Source organism: Phocoena sinus, chromosome 4 (genome assembly GCF_008692025.1).
Source record: "Phocoena sinus isolate mPhoSin1 chromosome 4, mPhoSin1.pri, whole genome shotgun sequence".
NCBI lineage: Eukaryota > Metazoa > Chordata > Mammalia > Artiodactyla > Phocoenidae > Phocoena > Phocoena sinus.
In genome coordinates this window covers 21,444,069-21,463,803 of record NC_045766.1, presented here as the reverse complement: position 1 = coordinate 21,463,803, position 19,735 = coordinate 21,444,069, and the positions used below count along the sequence as shown (strand labels likewise).

Here is a 19,735-nt window from a genome sequence, read left to right as displayed (position 1 = left end):
CGTGCTGTCAAACTTGGGACTTTTGCCAATCTGATAGGTGATAAATACTATCTTAGTGTAGTTTTATTTTGCATTACTCTTTCCATGAAGTAGATTGAGTATGTTTTCAAGCTTTTAAGGGAAAATCTGTCTATATTAGCTTTTCCCTGATATGACTCGGATGTCTTTACAAGAGTTCCTGTTCTGTGTCCGGACCCTATCAGGAGGTAGTCATCTCATGAGTACTGTGGTGCCATTGTCCCGCATAATAAGCCCAAGGGCATTGTGACCCCCAGCCAACTGATAGCTCAGTCTTTGTCTCTTTCAACTATCCTGTGATTGTTTCATTGTTACCTCCTCCTTGAAGCCTCCCCAGCTTCCCTCACTTAGGGAGCTCACTGAGGACAGGGGCTCCGACCATTATCCCCGAATCTCAGAACCTTGTCCTAGTGCCCCGGAAGCCCCTGTTAGATGAATGAGTGAATGGTCCCCCGCTGCCCTCACTGTTCTTCTCTCCCTATGATCCAGTTTCCTCCTGTCCTCAAAGCCCTGAGCAGGGTCTCTCTGAGCTGCGACGTTTGGTGACAAGCACTGTTCCCTATGCTGGATTCAGGAGACCCTGGGCATATGCACAGGTGGCGCTACAGTCGGCCTCTTGTTGGTCTCTCTCTTGCTGGGCCTGACTCACTAGCTTAGCGTGCTCAGCCATGGAGATGCCACATGCTGGTGAATCATCAATAGTTCGGAATGTTTTACAGATCATCCATTTCTCATTTGAGCAGATTGAAAGTCATTCTTCTAAATATACCACTTAAGTTTCCATGTATTTTGCACTCTCCCCGTCCCTGCCAACCCCTGCTGTAGCAATCTTTTGGTGCTTTTGCTATCTGTCTGTCTGTGTGCCCCCCACCAGCAGACTGTGAGCACCTCGAGGGCAAGGTCCACTGACTTTTTTCAGCATCTAGAGACAAGATGATGCCCCCTGCAGAAAAGGCCAATCTCTGAGCCGTGCATGAGGGCTGAACAGGAAAATCAAGCAATTCATCCAGGAGGATGGACTGGGGAGCAGCCCCTGGCATCAGCAGAGGGCACTCCCACTGAAGCCTCCTAGGGAGAGGACAGGTTAGGGAATGTGTTGGATCTCTAGTGAATACCCAAGTCTGGCTGCCAGAGCACCTCAAAGACTGCCACAGGGCTTGAGGTGGGCACTGGCTAGCCATCAACACGGTTCTTGCAGGATCAATAAAACCCTCCACTAGAATAGGTCTTGCTTGTATGTTTGTGTTGTCTTTTGTGGCATGACTGAGGGTCGCTCTCTGGTTTTGCGAGACACAGGATGGTATTGGCGTTTCCACAGGGGCAGGAGATGGCTTCCTGGGGACCTAGCAAAAGGTGACAGCACTCACTCTCCCTGGAAAGCTGGGCTGTAGCCACAGTGGTTCCTTTCTTTGAACCAAGAAGCGGTTAGACAGATGGTCTTAGCAGAACGGTCAGCTGTCCTGGAGGGTCAGGCTGGGACATCGGTGAAGTCCCTGCCGAAAGCCCTGGCCTGTTCTTTGAGGACAGCCTGGCTGTGGCCCTCCAGGCACCTCGCCTTCCCTGCCAGCTCCTCTGGGCTGGGACAGATGAAGATTCCCTGCAATAGAGGCTCTTCTGTTGCAACTGTCACCCAGGATTACTTTTCAAAAGAAGCTGGGGCATCAGCAATGCCAAGTGCAAGGTCAGCCCAGCAGGAGAAGGGAACTGTGATTTGTTGAGAGCCTAGTTATGAGGTTTCCTAGGGGAGATCTGTATCTATATCTATATCTATATCTATATATCTCATCTGTAAGTGTATCTTTGCTATATCTGATATATAAATATATGTAAGGATATATAAAAAATATGTTATTCAACTCTTACATCACTACAAAATAATACTAAGTCCATTTTACACACAAGGAAATTGGGGCTTAAAGGATTAAAGTACCTTGCCCAAGGTCACCCAGGTCATGAATATCCATACTGTGCTTTGAACCTAGGAGGGTTTTGTCCCAAAGTTCTTGCTTTTTCCCACTCTTCCACACTAGAGATGACAATTTGGCAGGGATGACGCTATGAAAATCAAAAGTGTGTATTCTTCAGGAATGTGGCGATTCCACAGTGTCTCATATGGATACATAACAACAACCACCTCGATCATGTGATGACTCCAGACATGCTGGAGAAATAGCTGGAAATATGCATGATCCAGGGGAAAACAAGTGAGACGAGGAACCCATGTGGGACCCTGTGAGTAGACGGGATGTTTTCTTAATGATGGCAGGACTAGCCAGAGGGGAGGGAGGAGGCCAGGAGCCAGTAGAGAAAGTACTAGTCATTATTCAAAAAAGAAATGAGGGACGAAGGAGGAAAGGCAGGTTGGAAGCAGTTTTAATAATTTTCAAGAATGCCTTCTAATCTGAGTCTTGTGGCGGAAAGAGCCTAGACTTATTTTGGCCAAGTCCCTGAGCCCCAACCTCCTTATTTCTGAAATGGGGTCATAATATTTAATTTGTTGTGAGGAGTAGGGATAATGAGCTTAAAATAGCCCCCAGTGGGTGCACCGCAACGTGTGTGTTATCATTAAGTTCTCATACAGTGAACTAGTTCTTGCCCGCCGCGCCCTAAGGATGGGAAAGGATCGTTTGCAGGGACTGGTTCTGAGCAGGTGGTATTCTAAAAAGTCAGATGAGCCCCCTCCACTCCCCACAGCTCTAGGTGCCACTTCATTTAGCACTTCCTCTTTCACAGGCTAGGACCGCTGTGTAGGAATTGCTATGGTTTTTAATTTATAGTGCTAAGAATGTGTGGCTTTTAAGTCCAGCATCTTTGGTTTATTTGTTCTGTGGTGCTTGGAATCCTGCAACTGTGGCCCCGTGGGATGGTCTAGAGCAGAGAAGATCCACGCAGAGGCAGGGAGCAGATCCAGAATCAGAGAGGGGACAGATTCTGGATCTGTTGGAGGACAGATTTCACTGGCTTGACAAAACACTGAGGGAACAATACAAACAGTAGACCAAGGATCAGACCCCAGGCTCTGCCTGTGAGGATATCTGTATGAAATGTGCCACGGGGGGCTTGCCTGGGCCAGCTGCCATGAAATTGACAGGTGGAATGCTGGCCTTTGCAGTACAGGTGGTCTTGTGAGTTTCCTTCAGACAGGTGATTAGCTATTGAGAGCACCTGTGTGTATGTGTTTCATGCATTTTAAACAATGTTCTGGAAGGTCATTCATGCTTTACCCTGCTTGTGTACTCCTCCCATCTTCCCCCTCTGACCAGGGCTCCAGGGTGAGCATTCTGAACCCCACGCCTGTCCAGATCATGCTCCCGTGCTTGGAGCCCTTCAATGGTTGCTTGTTGCCAACAGAAAAAAAAAAGTAGACACCAGACATTAACAAGGCCCCATGACCCGGCCTCTGCCTACCTCTCTGGTCCCGCTTTCTAGCTTGCCTCCTGCCATTTGGGCACTTGTAACACTGGCTTTCTGCCTAGAGTGACCACCCTGCCCTCTCCCTTGCCACCCACTGCCTGCCTCTCTCCTGGTTGGTTCTTACCCGTCCTAAACAATACGCTCAGACTTCACCTCCTCCAAGGAGCCTTCCCTCCCTGCTGTTGCTCCCGGTTCTGAAGCTCTGGAGCAGAACTGCCTGGGATCACATTCTGGCTCTGCTCCTAACTCACTCTGGGATGCCTGGCAACTTTCCTTTCTCTTCCAGGCCTCCATTCCTCATGTGCAAAATGGGAAGATTCATGGTACATTTATCATAGGTGGTTCTGGGGCTTAAGTGAGTTAAACCCATAAAGGTTTTAGAACACTGCCTGGTACCCAGGAGACCCTCAGTAAATGTCGGTGCTCATAATCATTGGAGCTCGGATTACAGGTGTCTGCTTGGGCCATTGAGTGCCCCAAAGACAATAATCTTGGAACATTCATTTTCGTGTCCCTCTCCGCAGCCCAGACCAAATTATACGGGTGTCCGCGGAATGTTTGCTGAAGTGACTGCAACGTGAAGTCGAGGCATGATTTGCCCAGATCACTGGTCCCTCCAAGGCCAGCCCAAGTCAGAGCCCCGCAAGCAGTCGGCCACTGAGAGTGTAAATGAGAGGGCCCTCCGTTGGAGGGGTGACCCCTGTCCAGGAGACGCAGGCCTGGGGTGGGGAGGCCGGGCAGCTCCATGGGCAGTGCTGAGTGGGGACGGATGGGAGGTGGTGGGAAACCTCTGTTCTGGTCACTTCCTCCTTGGGACACCTTCACAGCCGCTGGGGCCTCATGGGGCTGTCCTGTGTCCCTGGAGACAGAGGGTGGGCCGCCCTCACTCCCAGAGAGGAGGCCAAGGGGCTGTCTGCTGTCACTGGGGTCCACTATGATGGAGCGGGGGCTGTGAGGATGTCTACCCTGCTCTTTGCTCAGGACCCCGAGGCCTGATGCGGGCAGGTGCTCCTCGGTCCAGGTGAGGCCAGATCTATCCCCGCCCATCGTGGGCGGGGAGGTGCTTGATGAGGACAGTCAGCCACATCCTGCGCCCCTCAGGAGGAGCTTTTCTCAAAATGCAGCTTGGATTCCCTTGGATCGTTTGAAGAGTTTTATGTTGTATGGATGACGAAATTGTGAATCTGTTCATATTCCCTTTGGCAGCCAGACATTGCCTGGAGCCCAATCCGGGCCTCAACTTAACAACATGAGACCCAGTGACCTCTGCATCTGCTTTCTAATTCCGCCCACCCCGGGGTGACCTTCCTTTGTAATTAGTAGTTTCCATGGTCCAAACTTGTAATCCTACTTTTCTGTATTTCTGAAAGTTATGCTTGCGTAACTGCTCCCTCAGTTCCTTTGGGCAAATAAACAACAAAGCAACCCACCGACCCAGGAAACAATGAAATATAGCAACTCCCTCCAGGTAGACATTGAACGTGTGCCTGCTTTTATGCACTGAACTGATTGCACTCGAGGGCTTCATCTAGGAATTTCAGGAGACGGCACAGAGTCTGTTGTGCGGTCACGGTCACGGCCACCGATCTCCCTGCTGTGGCAGCACCTTTGCCATGGTACCAGCTCGGTGTGACGTGGCAGGAAATGACTCCGCGTCCAGGATTGCACTGGTGTTTAGCAGCCTCTGCCTCACAAAGCACCGTCTCACCGGGAGCGATGCTGGCTCCTTCCTTACCTTTATTCCTTGGCCCAGGCTTTCCAGGGAATTGATATCCAGCCCTTCCTTGCAGGCCTGCAGGCAGGAAACCACCTTCTGACTGTCCATTTTGCCAGGGCGGATGGTGAGACTGGCCAGGCTGCCGTGGAAGAATTGAGCAAAACGAGGCTTGGTGACTTCTCCTCCTAAAAGATAAAGAAGCATCGTTATTTGCCCTGCGCACATTGGGTAGGAAACCTCACTTCAAGGCTCCATCTGGCTGGGGAGCCAAGAACACAGTGGCTGCATCCCCTAAACCCGAGCTTTTCCTTCCAAGTGGTGAGCGCAGAGTTATGAAGCCCGAGTCTCAAGAGGATGTCATTGGCCGCCAAGACCTTGGCACTCCTCCAGGTGCACCTATTTAGGAATCTGGAATTCCTGAATTGAAAACATTTACTTTCAGAGGCACAGGATGTCTTAAAAGACAGGAAGGGCCTACAGAGTAAAAGTAGGAGAGGGAGAATCTACCAGTGATGAAAGACGCGCCGTGTGCCAGGCTGTGTGCTGGGGACTTCACCTGAGCGAGCCTGCAAAGAAGGGATCATTGTTTCCAACTGACGGATGAAGAACCCTGGGACTCAGAAAGGTTGAGGGACTTGCCCCAGGACACACAGCTAAATGCTGGAGCTGGGACTCTAGTGGTATATGTGACTGCAGAGCTGGTATTTACTCTCCTGTATTCATTCCACAGAGAGGCTGGCATGCGATTGAGGGGTCCTAGGAGCCCCATGACCCTGGGTTCTGGCTGTCTCACAGTGAGTTGATTTCACATCAGCTCCGATCCAGGTTCTCTGGCATATAAGGGCTTCCTTGATTCTGTTCTACCTCGGACCTTCTTCTCGTCACCCAAGAGTTTTTTTTACTGTTCCCTCTACTGGTTATGCTGAGTCCCGTCTGAGCCCAGGTAGGCTCTTCTGCATGTGAAATTGATCAACGCGGCTTGTGTTGCAAAGGCAGCCTGGAAGCCACCTCTTGTCATTTTCCTCCCTCGTTTCTTTAAAATAAAAGCCCCCCTAAGGTCCATTGGAAGCCTCACCTCCTCCACGAAGTCCTCCCCACTGACTTCACTGAGCACAGACCCCTTCCATCCCTGGGCAGCTTATGTCAATGATCTTAGTCTGGATCTTGCATTTCTGTTTGTTCAGAGAGGTAGCTGAATGTACAGGAAAGGTGGATCTGGGTGGAAATCCAGCTTTGCCAGTTCCCTGAGGAGGTTCTGTTGCCTCTCTGAGCCTCCACTTGCTTGTAGGGGACGTTGCTGGGTTTTGCCTCCTGATTCTCCTGTGCTGTGGCCCCCATCCGTGTGCTCCATGAGAAACCTCCTTGTGGACAGCTTTCCCCAGCATCTGGAGGGCAGGTTTCTGGAAGGTTCTGCCAGGGTAACACCACAGCGATTTCTCTGCCCTTCAGTGAGCCACGCTGTGTCAGCCAAGTCTGGAGCTCTGCCTGGGTGGCAGAGGGCTCTCCACAGGGTGCTCTTTTTCAGCCCCAGGGAGGGTGGGTGTCCTGATATCTGCATTCCTACAGCCTTCAGAGTTCTCTCTACTTAGCAGCTAATCCTTCCTTATTCTAATACGCTGTTATAGTTAATAATTTTTTATATTTCCTTGTTGAAATTACTGTGTGGTTTCTCTCTCCTGGCTGGGTCCAGACTGATACACCCTCTAGGTTTGCACACATACATTTGCTCACACCCGTCCCTCTCACACTGAGAGGCCACCTCCAGACTGCTCAGATCAGGCAGATCCCACTGGTTCTTCAAGGCCCCTTAGGCCCCCTGCCTACCTTGAGCTCTCCCTGCTCTGAGCCTGGAACACAATAGTTCATTTTAATGCACCCTCACAGCTCAGCATTGTTAGTTAATGTATGCGTGCTTTATGTCTTCAATAGCCTATAAGGGGTGGTTCTTGACTTCGGCTACACATTTTAATCACCTGGGGATATTTATTTATTTATTATTTTTATTTTTTGCGGTACACGGGCCTCTCACTGCTGTGGCCTCTCCCGTTGCGGAGCACAGACTCCGGACGCGCTGGCTCAGCGGCCATGGCTCACAGGCCCAACCGCTCCGCGGCATGTGGGATCTTCCCGGACCGGGGCACGAACCCGTGTCCCCTGCATCGGCAGGCGGACTCTCAACCACTGCGCCACCAGGGAAGCCCCCACCTGGGGATATTTAAAAAGATAAACTGACCGTGGTGAGGGGTCCCACCCCCAGAGATTGTGACCTAACTGGTGTGGGGAGTTTTTTTAAAAATTGAAGTATAGTTGATTTACAGCGTTGTGCTAGTTTCAGTTATATGGCACAGGTTCTTTTCCCCTATAAGTTATTACAAAATATTGACTATAGTGTAGTTCCCTGTGCGACACAGTAGGTCCTTGTCGGTGTCCTGTTTTCTATATAGCGGTGTGCATGTGTGAATCCCAGCCTTCTATTTATCCCTCAGCCCTGTTCTTTCCCCTTTGGTAACCATAAGTTTGTTTTCTATGCTGTGAATCTCTTTCTGTTTTGTAAATAAGTTCATTTGTATCTATTTTTTTTTTTAGATTCCACACATAAGTGATTTTATAATATGATATTTGTCTTTGTCTGACTTACTTCACTTAGTAAGATCATCTCTAGGTCGACTCATGTTCCTGCAAATGGCATTGTTTCATTCTTTTTGATGGCTGAGTAATAGTCCACTCTGTATATATACCACATCTTCTCTATCCATTCCTCTGTCTGTCTCTTTCAGGTGAATCAAACATGAAGTCAAGGTTAAGAACCAGTGGGCTATACACTTCTCTCTTTTTTTTTTTTTTTTTGCGATACGCGGGCCTCTCACTGTTGTGGCCTCTCCCATTGCGGAGCACAGGCTCTGGACGCGCAGGCTCAGCAGTCATGGCTCATGGGCCCAGCCGCTCCGCGGCATGTGGGATCTTCCTGGACTGGGGCACGAACCCTCATCCCCTGCATCGGCAGGTGGATCCCCAGCCACTGCGCCACCAGGGAAGCCCTACTATACACTTCTTGAGGCCAGGCTTCTGCATACTCCTTGAGTCAGCTCTCTCCTTTATGCCACCCACAGGCTTACTCTAGCCCCTCTCCATACGCTGCTGGAACTTATTGTTTAAGTCTGTCTCCTGGATGACAGGGAATACTCATGCAGGATTCATTGTAATGAAGACAATACTGAACAGGTATTGGGGCTGAGGGCTGCCCCAGGCACTTGAACAAGTTGGCTCATTTATCCCTCTTGATAACATGGGCCCCTGTCCCTGTGTCATCAAACACCTTGCACCCTGCCTGGCACACAGCAGACACTTCATAATTGTTTGCTGAATTGAAGAAGATGGTCCAGCAGAGTTGTAGACCTGTGGTGCCTCTCCAGCATCCATCTCACTCCTGTCCTCTTGCAATGGCAGCCCTGAGGTTTGGGGAGTTGACTTGAGTTCCAGGGATGGACTCTGTTTAGTCAAAGGTTATTCCATCTCCATTGCTCCAGGGACAGAATGAGGCCTATACTTGGGACTCCTCATACCAAGATGAAGCCAATCAGCATCTGGCATCCAAAAAGCCATAGGAGTTGGTGTAGGGTTAATCATAAGACCGAATTTAAGCCAGTGAGATGAGCGGAGAAACTGACTGGCAGCCTCTGGGAAAAGAGCTTCCATCTTCTCTCTAGAAAGTTTCTGGAACCTGCTCTTCCTCTCTTTCCCTGGAGATCATTACGTGAAGATAGAAGGCTGGGAGCGGCTGCAGCCATCCTGCAAGCAGACCAGGGACAACCAAGGCAATTCCTGGAGGGGGCGGAGCCAGGAGAGCAGAGCAGGCTGAGCAAACCCTGAGCAGACCTCCTCACTGCTTTACCACAGCTGTGGCAGCCAATCATCCATCTTTACAGCTTAAGCTGCTTTAACTCAGACCGTTGTTACTTGACACCCAGAGCATCTTCACATTGGAAATGAAAGGAGAAGCCTCTATTGAAGTGATCAGTCCACAGATTTGGCTTTGAGGGATGACCTGAGGTGGCCATGGCTTTGGGTATGGGGGAGCCAATGTAGGGTCTTTGGATTTAGGCCCTCGAAGACCTCATGGATACGGCGCTCCTCACAGCCATTAGCATGTCCCTACCCTAGGAAAGGGACACTTCTGTTGACCTGCAGGAAGAAGGGTGTGAGCCTGGGTCTGGATGGTAGAGCTGCCACTCTCCAAGGCATCCAGGTGGTCATCCCTTCCCCGCCTTGTCCCCCACTTGAAGCAGCAGATCCAACAACAACTGTCAATGACTGGCATGAATTATGTGCCCAATGCTGTTGAATCTTCATCAAACTCTTGGGAGGTAGGTACTTATTCTTTTCTATTTATTTTTGTACATCTTTACTGAAGTATAATTGCTTTACAATGTTGTGTTAGTTTCTGCTGTATAACAAAGCGAATCAGCTATACGTATATATATATCCCCATATCCTCTCCCTCTTGCACCTCCCTCCCACCCTTCCTATCCCACCCCTCTAGGTGGTCACAAAGCACCGAGCTGATCTCCCTGTGCTATGCGGCTGCTTCCCACTAGCTATCTATTTTACATTTGGTAGTGTATATATGTCCATGCCACTGTCTCACTTTGTCACAGCTTACCCTTCCCCCTCCCCGTATCCTCAAGCCCATTCTCTACTAGGTTTGTATCTTTATTCCTGTCCTGTCCCTAGGTTCTTCATGACCATTTTTTTGTTTGTTTTTTAGATTCCATATATATGTGTTAGCATACGGTATTTGTTTTTCTCTTTCTGACTTACTTCACTCTGTATGACAGACTCTAGGTCCATCCACCTCACTACAAATAACTCAGTTTCGTTTCTTTTTATGGCTGAGTAATATTCCATTGTATATATGTGCCACATCTTCTTTATCCATTCATCTGTCGATGGACACTTAGGTTGCTTCCATCTCCTGGCTATTGTAAAAAGAGCTGCAATGAACATATTGGTACATGACTCTTTTTGAATTATGGTTTGCTCAGGGTATATGCCCAGTAGTGGGATTGCTGGGTCATATGGTAGTTCTATTTGTAGTTTTTTTAGGAACCTCCATACTGTTCTCCATAGTGGCTGTATCAATTTACATTCCCACCAACAATGCAAGAGTGTTCCCTTTTCTCCATACCCTCTCCAGCATTTATTGTTTGTAGACTTTTTGATGATGGCCGTTCTGACTGGTGTGAGGTGATATCTCATTGTAGTTTTGATTTGCATTTCTCTAATGATTAATGATGTTTAGCATCCTTTCGTGTGTTTGTTGGCAGTCTGTATATCTTCTTTGGACAAGTGTCTGTTTAGGTCTTCTGCCCATTTTTGGATTGGGTTGTTTGTTTTTTTGTTATTGACCTGCATGAGCTGCTTGTAAATTTTGGAGATTAATCCTTTGTCAGTTGCTTCACTTGCAAATATTTTCTCCCATTCTGAGGGTTATCTTTTGGTCTTGTTTATGGTTTTCTTTGCTGTGCATAAGCTTTTCAGTTTCATTAGGTCCCACTTGTTTATTTTTGTTTTTATTTCCATTTCTCTAGGAGGTGGGTCAAAAAGGATCTTGCTGTGATTGATGTCATAGAGTGTTCTGCCTATGTTTTCCTCTAAGAATTTAATAGTTTCTGGCCTTACATTTAGGTCTTTAATCCATTTTGAGCTTATTTTTGTGTATGGTGCTAGGCAGTGTTTTAATCTCATACTTTTACATGTACCTGTCCAGTTTTCCCAGCACCACTTATTGAAGAGGCTGTCTTTTCTCCACTGTATATTCTTGCCTCCTTTATCATTGATAAGGTGACCATATGTGCGTGGGTTTATCTCTGGGCTTTCTATCCTGTTCCATTGATCTATATTTCTGTTTTTGTGCCAGTACCATACTCTCTTGGTTACTGTAGCTTTGTAGTATAGTCTGAAGTCTGGGAGCCTGATTCCTCCAGCTCTGTTTTTCGTTCTCAAGATTGCTTTGGCTGTTCAGGGTCTTTTGTGTTTCCATACAAATTGTGAACTTTTTTGTTGTAGTTCTGTGAAAAATGCCAATGATAGTTTGATAGGGATTGCATTGAATCTGTAGATTGCTTTGGGTAGAAGAGTCGTTTTCACAATGTTGATTTTTCCAATCCAAGAACATGTTATATCTCTCCATCTGTTTGTATCATCTTTAATCAATTTCATCAGTGTCTTATAATTTTCTGATTACAGGTCTTCTGTCTCCTTAGGTAGGTTTATTCCTAGATATTATATTCTTTTTGTTGCAGTGGTAAATGGGAGTGTTTTCTTAATTTCACTTTCAGATTTTTCATCATTAGTGTATCGGAATGCAGGAGAATTCTGTGCATTTATTTTGTATCCTGCTACTTTACCAAATTCATTGATTAGCTCTAGTAGTTTTCTGGTAGCATCTTTAGGATTCTCTATGTATAGTATGATGTCATCTGCAAGCAGTGACAGCTTTACTTCTTCCTTTCTGATTTGGATTCCTTTTATTTCTTTTTCTTCTCTGATTGTTGTGGGTAGAACTTCCAAAACTATGTTGAATAATAGCGGTGAGAATGGGCAACCTTGTCTTGTTCCTGATCTTAGTGGAAATGCTTTCAGTTTTTCACCATTGAGGATGATGTTGGCAGTGGGTTTGTCATATATGGCCTTTATTATGTTGAGGTAAGTTCCTTCTATGCCTACTTTCTGCAGGGTTTTTCTCATAAATGGGTGTTTAATTTTGTGAAAAGCTTTCTCTGGATCTATTGAGATGATCATATGGTTTTCCTCCTTCAACTTGTTAATATGGTTTATCACGTTGATTGATTTGCGTATATTGAAGAATCCTTTCATTCCTAGGATAAACCCCACTTGATCATGGTGTATGATCCTTTTAACGTGCTGTTGGATTCTGTTTGCCAGTATTTTGTTGAGGATTTTTGCATCTATGTTCATCAGTGATATTGGCCTGTAGTTTTCTTTCTTTGTGACATCTTTGGTTTTGGTATCAGAGTGATGGTGGCCTTGTAGAATGAGTTTGGGAGCATTCTTCCCCCCACTGTATTGTGGAAGAGTTTGAGAAGGATAGGTGTTAGCTCTTCTCTAAATGTTTGATAGAATTCACCTGTGAAGCCATCTGGTCCTGGGCGTTTGTTTGTTGGAAGATTTTTAATCACAGTTTCAATTTCAGTGCTTGTGATTTGTCTGTTCATTTTTTCTATTTCTTCCTGGTTCAGTCTCAGAAGGTTGTGCATTTCTAAGAATTTGCCCATTTCTTCCAGGTTGTCCATTTTATTGGCATATAGTTGCTTGTAGTAATCCCTCATGATCCTTTGTATTTCTGCAGTGTCGGTTGTTACTTCTCCTTTTTCATTTCTAATTCTATTGATTTGAGTCTTCTCCCTTTTTTCTTGATGAGTCTGGCTAATGTTTTATCAATTTTGTTTATCTTCTCAATGAAACAGCTTTTAGTTTTATTGATCTTTGCTATCATTTCCTTCATTTCTTTTTATTTATTTTTGATCTGATCTTTATGATTTCTTTCCTCTGCTACCTTTGGGGTTTTTTTTGTTCTTCTTTCTCTAATTGCTTTAGGTGTAAGGTTAGGTTGTTTATTTGAGATGTTTCTTGTTTCTTAAGGTAGGATTTTATTGCTATAAACTTCTCTGTTAGAACTGCTTTTGCTGCATCCCATAGGTTTTGGGTCGTTGTGTTTTCATTGTCATTTGTTTCTAGGTATTCTCATTTCTTTTTATGGCTGAGTAATATTCCATTGTGTATATGTGCCACATCTTCTTTATCCATTCATGTGTCGATGGACACTTAGGTTGCTTCCATTTCCTGGCTATTGTAAGCAGAGCTGCAATGAATACTGTGGTACACGACTCTTTTTGAATTATGTTTTTCTCAGAGTATATGCCCAGCAGTGGGATTGCTGGGTCATATAGTTATTCTATTTTTAGTTTAGTTTTTTTTTTTGCGGTACGCAGGCCTCTTACTGTTGTGGCCTCTCCCATTGCGGAGCACAGGCTCCGGACGCGCAGGCTCAGCGGCCATGGCTCACGGGCCTAGCCACTCCGTGGCATGTGGGATCTTCCTGGACCGGGGCACGAACCCATGTCCCCTGCATCGGCAGGCGGACTCTCAACCACTGCGCCACCAGGGATGCCCCCTATTTTTAATTTTTTAAGGAATCTCCATACTGTTCTCTATAGTGGCTGTATCAATTTACATTCCCACCAACAGTGCAGGAGGGTACCCTTTTCTCCACACCCTCTCCAGCATTTATTGTTTGTAGACTTTTTCATGATGGCCATTCTGACTGGTGTGAGGTGATATCTCTTTGTAGTTTTGATTTGCATTTCTCTAATGATTAATGATGTTGAGCATCCTTTCATGTGTTTGTTAGCAATCTGTATGCCTTTTTTGGAGAAATGTCTGTTTAGGTCCTCCGCCCATTTTTAGATTGGGTTGTTTGTTTTTTTTCATAGTGAGCTGCATTAGCTGCTTGTATATTTTGGAGATTAATCCTTTGTCAGTTGCTTCATTTGCAAATATTTTCTCGCATTCTGAGGGCTGTCAGTTCGTTTTGTTTATGGTTTCCTTTGCTGTGCAAAAAGCTTTGAAGTTTCATTAGGTCCCATTTGTTTATATTTGTTTTTATTTCCATTTCTCTAGGAGGTGGGTCAAAAAGTATCTTGCTGTGATTTATGTCATAGGGTGTTCTGCCTATGTTTTCCTCTAAGAGTTTTATAATATCTGGCTTTACATTTAGGTCTTTAATCCATTTTGAGTTTATTTTTGTGTACGGTGTTAGAAAGTGTTCTAATTTCATTCTTTTACATGTAGCTCTCCAGTTTTCCCAGCACTAATTATGAAGAGGCTGTCTTTTCTCCATTGTATATCCTTGCCTCCTTTGTCAAAGATAAGGTGACCATATTTTTGTGAGTTTATCTCTGGGCTCTCTATCCTGTTCCATTGATCTATATTTCTGTTTTTGTGCCAGTACCATACTGTCTTGATTACTGTAGCTTTGTAGTATAGTCTGAAGTTGGGGAGCTGGATTTCTCTGGTAGGTACTTATTCTATAGTTACAGAGGAAACTTGGGGTTACAGGAGAAAGTAGCCAAGGGCACATGAGCAGGAATTGGTGAAATGTGGGCTCTAGAGAGTGAGTACATCCATCTGTGCTCAGGACTAACTGTGCAAACTAGTGGTACTGGGCAGCCCAGTCTAGAATGTGGCTTGGAGAGAGCCGCTGTGGTCTGCCATCCAGGCCCCCTCAACTTCTCACTCAGCAGCTCCATCCTTAAAGACCACACTGTGTGACTCTCCTGGTTGCCAAGACCTCTTCCTACACGGTATTTTCGTTCAGCAAAACATCCATATTTCCTATTTTTGACTCAAGAATCCCAGATCTGTGATGCACTCTATTTATTAGCGATGCAGCTCCAGGAATGCAATTCTATTAGCATTTTGCAATAGGAGGCCAGCAAAAATTGGAAATATATTTGCACTCAGAGGTGGTTGTGATGTAGGATTTAAAAAAAATAATGGCTACATTGAAAAATCGCTTTCTATTTAATATCTAGGGTGTCTCCACACACCACATGGCTCCCCTGCTAACATTTAGACATACACATGGTCGTGAATTATTTTAAGAAAAGAAAATAACCTGATTTCTAATACAAAGAACCTTCTCTAAATATTTGCAAACACAATTTTGGATTCCTCAGGTTAGATCTGCACACATTTTTAAAGTGTTTTCTGTTTGCCTAGCCTTCTGTTTGATTCAGTTGATTATAAGATGGGACTGTGTTCCCTAGGAGCTCACATTTATTTGGAAGAATAGACACTGGAAAAGTAAAATAAAAATATGGGTAAATTTCCAGTACAGCAGATGTTCTAAGGCAGTGCATGATTAATTTCCAAACATGTGATTTAGACAATGTGTCCAACAGATCAGAGGGGGAAAAAAAATAACATCCATGATTTAGTATTAGGTCCCTAAAACATGGCAAATTTCTTTTATATACTATTTTATTTAATGCTTAAGTGGCAGGATAGTACTTTTGAGATCATAGCCTCTCTTCTTTATTTTTTTCTGAAGCCACAATTTTTAATAAAAAAATTACTCAGCCATAAAAAGAAACGAAACTGAGTTATTTGTAGTGAGGTGGATGGACCTAGAGTCTGTCATACAGAGTGAAGTAAGTCAGAAAGAGAAAGACAAATACCGTATGCTAACACATATATATGGAATTTAAGAAAAAAAATGTCATGAAGAACCTAGGGGTAAGACAGGAATAAAGACACAGACCTACTAGAGAATGGACTTGAGGATATGGGGAGGGGGAAGGGTAAGCTGTGACAAAGCGAGAGAGATGCATGGACATATATACACTACCAAACGTAAAATAGATAGCTAGTGGGAAGCAGCCGCATAGCACAGGGAGATCAGCTCGGTGCTTTGTGACCACCTAGAGGGGTGGGATAGCGAGACACAGAGGGAAGAGATATGGGAACATATGTATATGTATAACTGATTCACTTTGTTATAAAGCAGAAGCTAACACACCATTGTAAAGCAATTGTACTCCAATAAAGGTGTAAAAAAAAAAAAAGAATTCCAAATCAAAGCTGGCCTCCTGGGCCATTATGAAGAAATATTTATCAAGTGAATAAGAATATGCCGCTCTTCTCCTGATTTCTCCCATCTTACCCTCCACTTAAACGCACCTCTGCCTTGTGATCATTGCCGCAGGGAGGGTTGTGACGGGGGAAGAGAAGATGGGGCTTGAAGCTGAATCTCTTCCTCATTTTCATTTGCAGAATCCTAAACCTTTAGGAGGGTGGGGAAGATGTGGGTATCTTCAACATCTGGGGAAAAATAGAGGAAGAAAATCTGCCTTCCTCCAGTCTAGGAAATGATACCCCAGACTGGCGGGTGGCAGGGAAGGGGTGGGGGGATAAGATGAAAGAGATGCAGAGTGAGGGCACCTGAGGCCCACCACCTGGGCTGAGCCCTGGAAGGGGTGTGTGATATTGGGAGGGAATGCCAGCCTGGCATATCTGGACAGATGGACCATGGATGGTTTCACAGAGAACATGAGAAGCAGCAGAGGTATTTCTGTGCCCCTAAGTAAGGCAAGGGAATAGAGAGCACTGATGGCCCTAAAGGACCATTAGTGACTGAGGACCAAAGAGATGGGCACTATTTCAGTGGATACCTGCATGGAAAGATGACTGGAGGCCCCTTGACACCCTAGCGCCTTATACAATCCAGCCCCCTGAAATCAGCGAGCACCCTAAGGAAATGGGAGAATTCCAAATTTGCCAAGGTTAAATCTCCAGTCAGATAGAAGAGGGGCTTGAAATGAAACTAAGACAGATGTGGAAAAACTACTTTTCTTTTTGTGAATCCAGATTCTTACCTGCTAAACATACAACTCCTTTTACAGATGATGTTTTCAAAGCTAGGTAGGTAAATGGCCTAATGCCCTATGGGCAGAAGTTAGTGAAATTCTGATTCGAACTCAGGTCTCGCTTGCCCCTAAGCCTTTGACCTCCACGCCATACAATACATATGGCCGGGAGAGTTCGAGCAACATTTCTTGGAAGATGTCATAATTGGGGTGCTTCAGAAAGGTGGGGACAGGTTGGAACTGACACGGGGCTGGGGGAGAATGTCCAATGACACTGGGTTCTGTAGACACTGAATGGTTTCAGAAGCAACTCCCAATGATTTGTGTCAAGTTTGCTGGGAAACACAGTTGTCCTGAAAAATAATAGCATTTTGCAAGTGTGATTTAACGTCACCTGTGTTATTCTGGGTCGGAGTTTGCACTGGGAATGAATTCCCCCTCAGCTTTCTTTCCACTGAGAGGTGAGCCCATCGACTGTTCACGTAGCTTTAGAATCAGCCATGTTCACCTTCCTCTGAGTAAAAGAACTGTGTCGTGTGAAGGTACTAAGTCTCTTCCCCTTGCAAAGCGTATGCGGATGCTGTGATCTTTTTCTATCTTTCTTTTGCTGCTGTTATTCCCACAGCTATTTAGTCTGAGAAACCCATGGAAAGTAGTGGGGGCCACACTCCCTCTTGCTTGAGTTGGAGGCTGCTCTGTGCATGGTTTATTGATGGGGACACTCCTCAATGAACACAATTTCATGGATGGTTGGATATCAATTTTGAGCAATGCAAATGGTGAGACCATCTGAAATCTTGCTTTCTCTCATTTCCTCATTTCAGTGATGGAGACACACACGGAACGCAAAGACTAAGTGAAGTGTGTAATAGACCCCCATAAGCTGCGGTTTTTAAAACTGTCCGTGCAACCCTGGGGGTTGAACTGTAGTTGCAGGGACTTGTGGACAGGGATGCTCTGCCATCAGGGCTGGCCATGACACAGTCTCAGCAGGCTTTCTCTATCCTTTGGTTTTTACGTCTCCCTCCCTCCAGCCTTTCCAGCAAACATTTACATGGCATGTTCTAAGTGAGTGAAACATACGACTTATGGGATGACCACAAAAGTCATTACTCTGGGGTTGGGGACCTAAGTTGATGGAGTTAGAAGGGCCCTCATATATCACCCAGGATGGCCCCTCCACTCTCCAGGACCACAGAGGCAAGACACGGTCTTCAGAGACTCAGAGCAGACAAGCAGCAGTAGTGAGGGCCTGGAATTCTCTTCTGATTCCAAACTCAACCCTCCCATTAAACCATAATGCCCGCTGGGCCAGTGGTTATCTTTGGCCTCAGCTTGATTTTGTCTGATCTGTGGGAAAAAATGCTCAGGGAGTTTGGGTAAATGGTTTGACCCCAGATTCCAGAATCCTCTGGTCTTCCTTACTTGGCTGTGAAACACCATCTGACTTTACATGTCCCTAGAAGCAGAGGTGAGGTAGCAGCATAATTAAGGGTGAGGGCTCTGGGTGGCACAGACCTGGGTGCAAATCCAGGCTCTAGGTGACCTTTCCCAAGGTCCTTATGTTCTCTAAGTCTTAGTTTCCTCATCTGCAAAATGGGGATGATAATCACAGCCACACCATAGGGTTGTTAAACAGAAGACAAGCCAGAGCTGAGCGCAGTGCAGGAACTCAAAATTGGCCACTAGTTCTGGTGACAGCAAGAACCAAGGGACTCTGAAAGGAGTCACGTGAGTTTTCTGTCTCTTTTTTCAGCGGCCTTCTCCTGTTTTTTTCTCCCCTCTCTGGTGTGCCTCTCAGAGAAGTTAAAATGACACTGTTTTTACTCTAAGACCCTTGCCAACTTTTCTAATTAATATTACTTTCAGAATAAGATTCAACGTTAAAATTGTAACTCAGTTATACTGTGTTTCCACACGTGAATGCCTGAATTTTAAAGCTGATTTCATCTGTGTTGTCTTTTTTTTTTTTTTTTTTTTTTGTGGTACACGGGCCTCTCACTGCTATGGCCTCTCCCGTTGCGGAGCACAGGCTCCGTCCGGACGGGCAGGCTCAGCGGCCATGGCTCACGGGCCCAGCCGCTCCGTGGCATGTGGGATCGTCCCAGGCCGGGGCACGAACCCGGGTCCCCTGCATCGCCAGGTGGACTCTCAACCATTGTGCCACCAGGGAGCCCATCTGTGTTGTCTTTAAACCAATATACCCTCATGTCAAATGAACTCCAGGTCCTAGAATCACCTTTTCTTGATTTTTTTAGTACAGACAATGCAAAGAGACACCTTGTTAGTCATCCCTGTGTGTCAGACCATGAACCATACGGCTTTGTCAAAACAAACTCAAAAATGGGGTATAATTCAATAAACACTAATTATTGACCTTCTCCAGGACATGAAGTAGGAGGAAAGAGAAGGGGAGGAGAATCTGTGAAAGCAGATAGTCCTTACTTTCTGCAAACTCATGCCCTAGTAGTGGGTGGAGATCTGCATTAATAACTCCAATGAGATGTTTCCCAAACAGTGCTCCAAGAACACTGTTCCACAAAGAGTGAGTTCCACAGTGGAATACGATTGAGAAACATAGGTTAAGTAATGTCAAACTGATTGGTTTCTTGGTGGGCTTTTGAGAGCTTTGAGTAAGCAAATGTGCATTGTGACTCTTCAATGGGGTGCTGTGGGGATGGTTTACGCAGTTTCCCAAACTGGACCTTGGCCTCCTTGAGGAAACTGTGGGACCGAGCTTCATGAACCCCTCGGGAAATGCCACTTGAATGTAAGGCGGACTGTGCTAGCACGTGCCTCCTTCTCCCAGCAGCAGAGACCCCCAGGGATGCAGAATAATTTCAACACAGACTTTATTAAGAGAATTTGTATTAAATTAGACCAAGCTTATTAAGTGACGGCATGTATTCCAAGTCTCTGCACTACTTTTAGTGTCTGGCAAAAAAAAAAAATAAAAATAAAAAATGACCTGAAAATGTACAGCAGATCTCAGGTCCACATGTGGCTCTAATTCCTCTTTGTCTGAGGAATAGATGCTATTGATTACTGCAACCCTCAGGTTTATTTCTGCCTTTTTTTCCCTTTTTTGGCCATTCCTATTCTTTGCCTTGACTCCTCCCCAAAGCCACAATGCGGGTTC

General features: G+C 45.6%; 1 protein-coding gene across 3 annotated transcripts in view; it reads right to left on the bottom strand.

Annotated features, from left to right (window-relative positions):
* The window catches only part of CLSTN2 (calsyntenin 2), a 645,262-nt gene that overhangs the window by 16,847 nt on the left and 608,680 nt on the right, over positions 1-19,735 (bottom strand). For all 3 annotated transcript variants that reach the window (XM_032630816.1, XM_032630818.1, XM_032630817.1), the window contains one exon: positions 5,168-5,334. In XM_032630816.1, the coding sequence (XP_032486707.1) occupies positions 5,168-5,334 (167 nt within the window). The remainder of the gene's footprint in view (positions 1-5,167; positions 5,335-19,735) is intronic.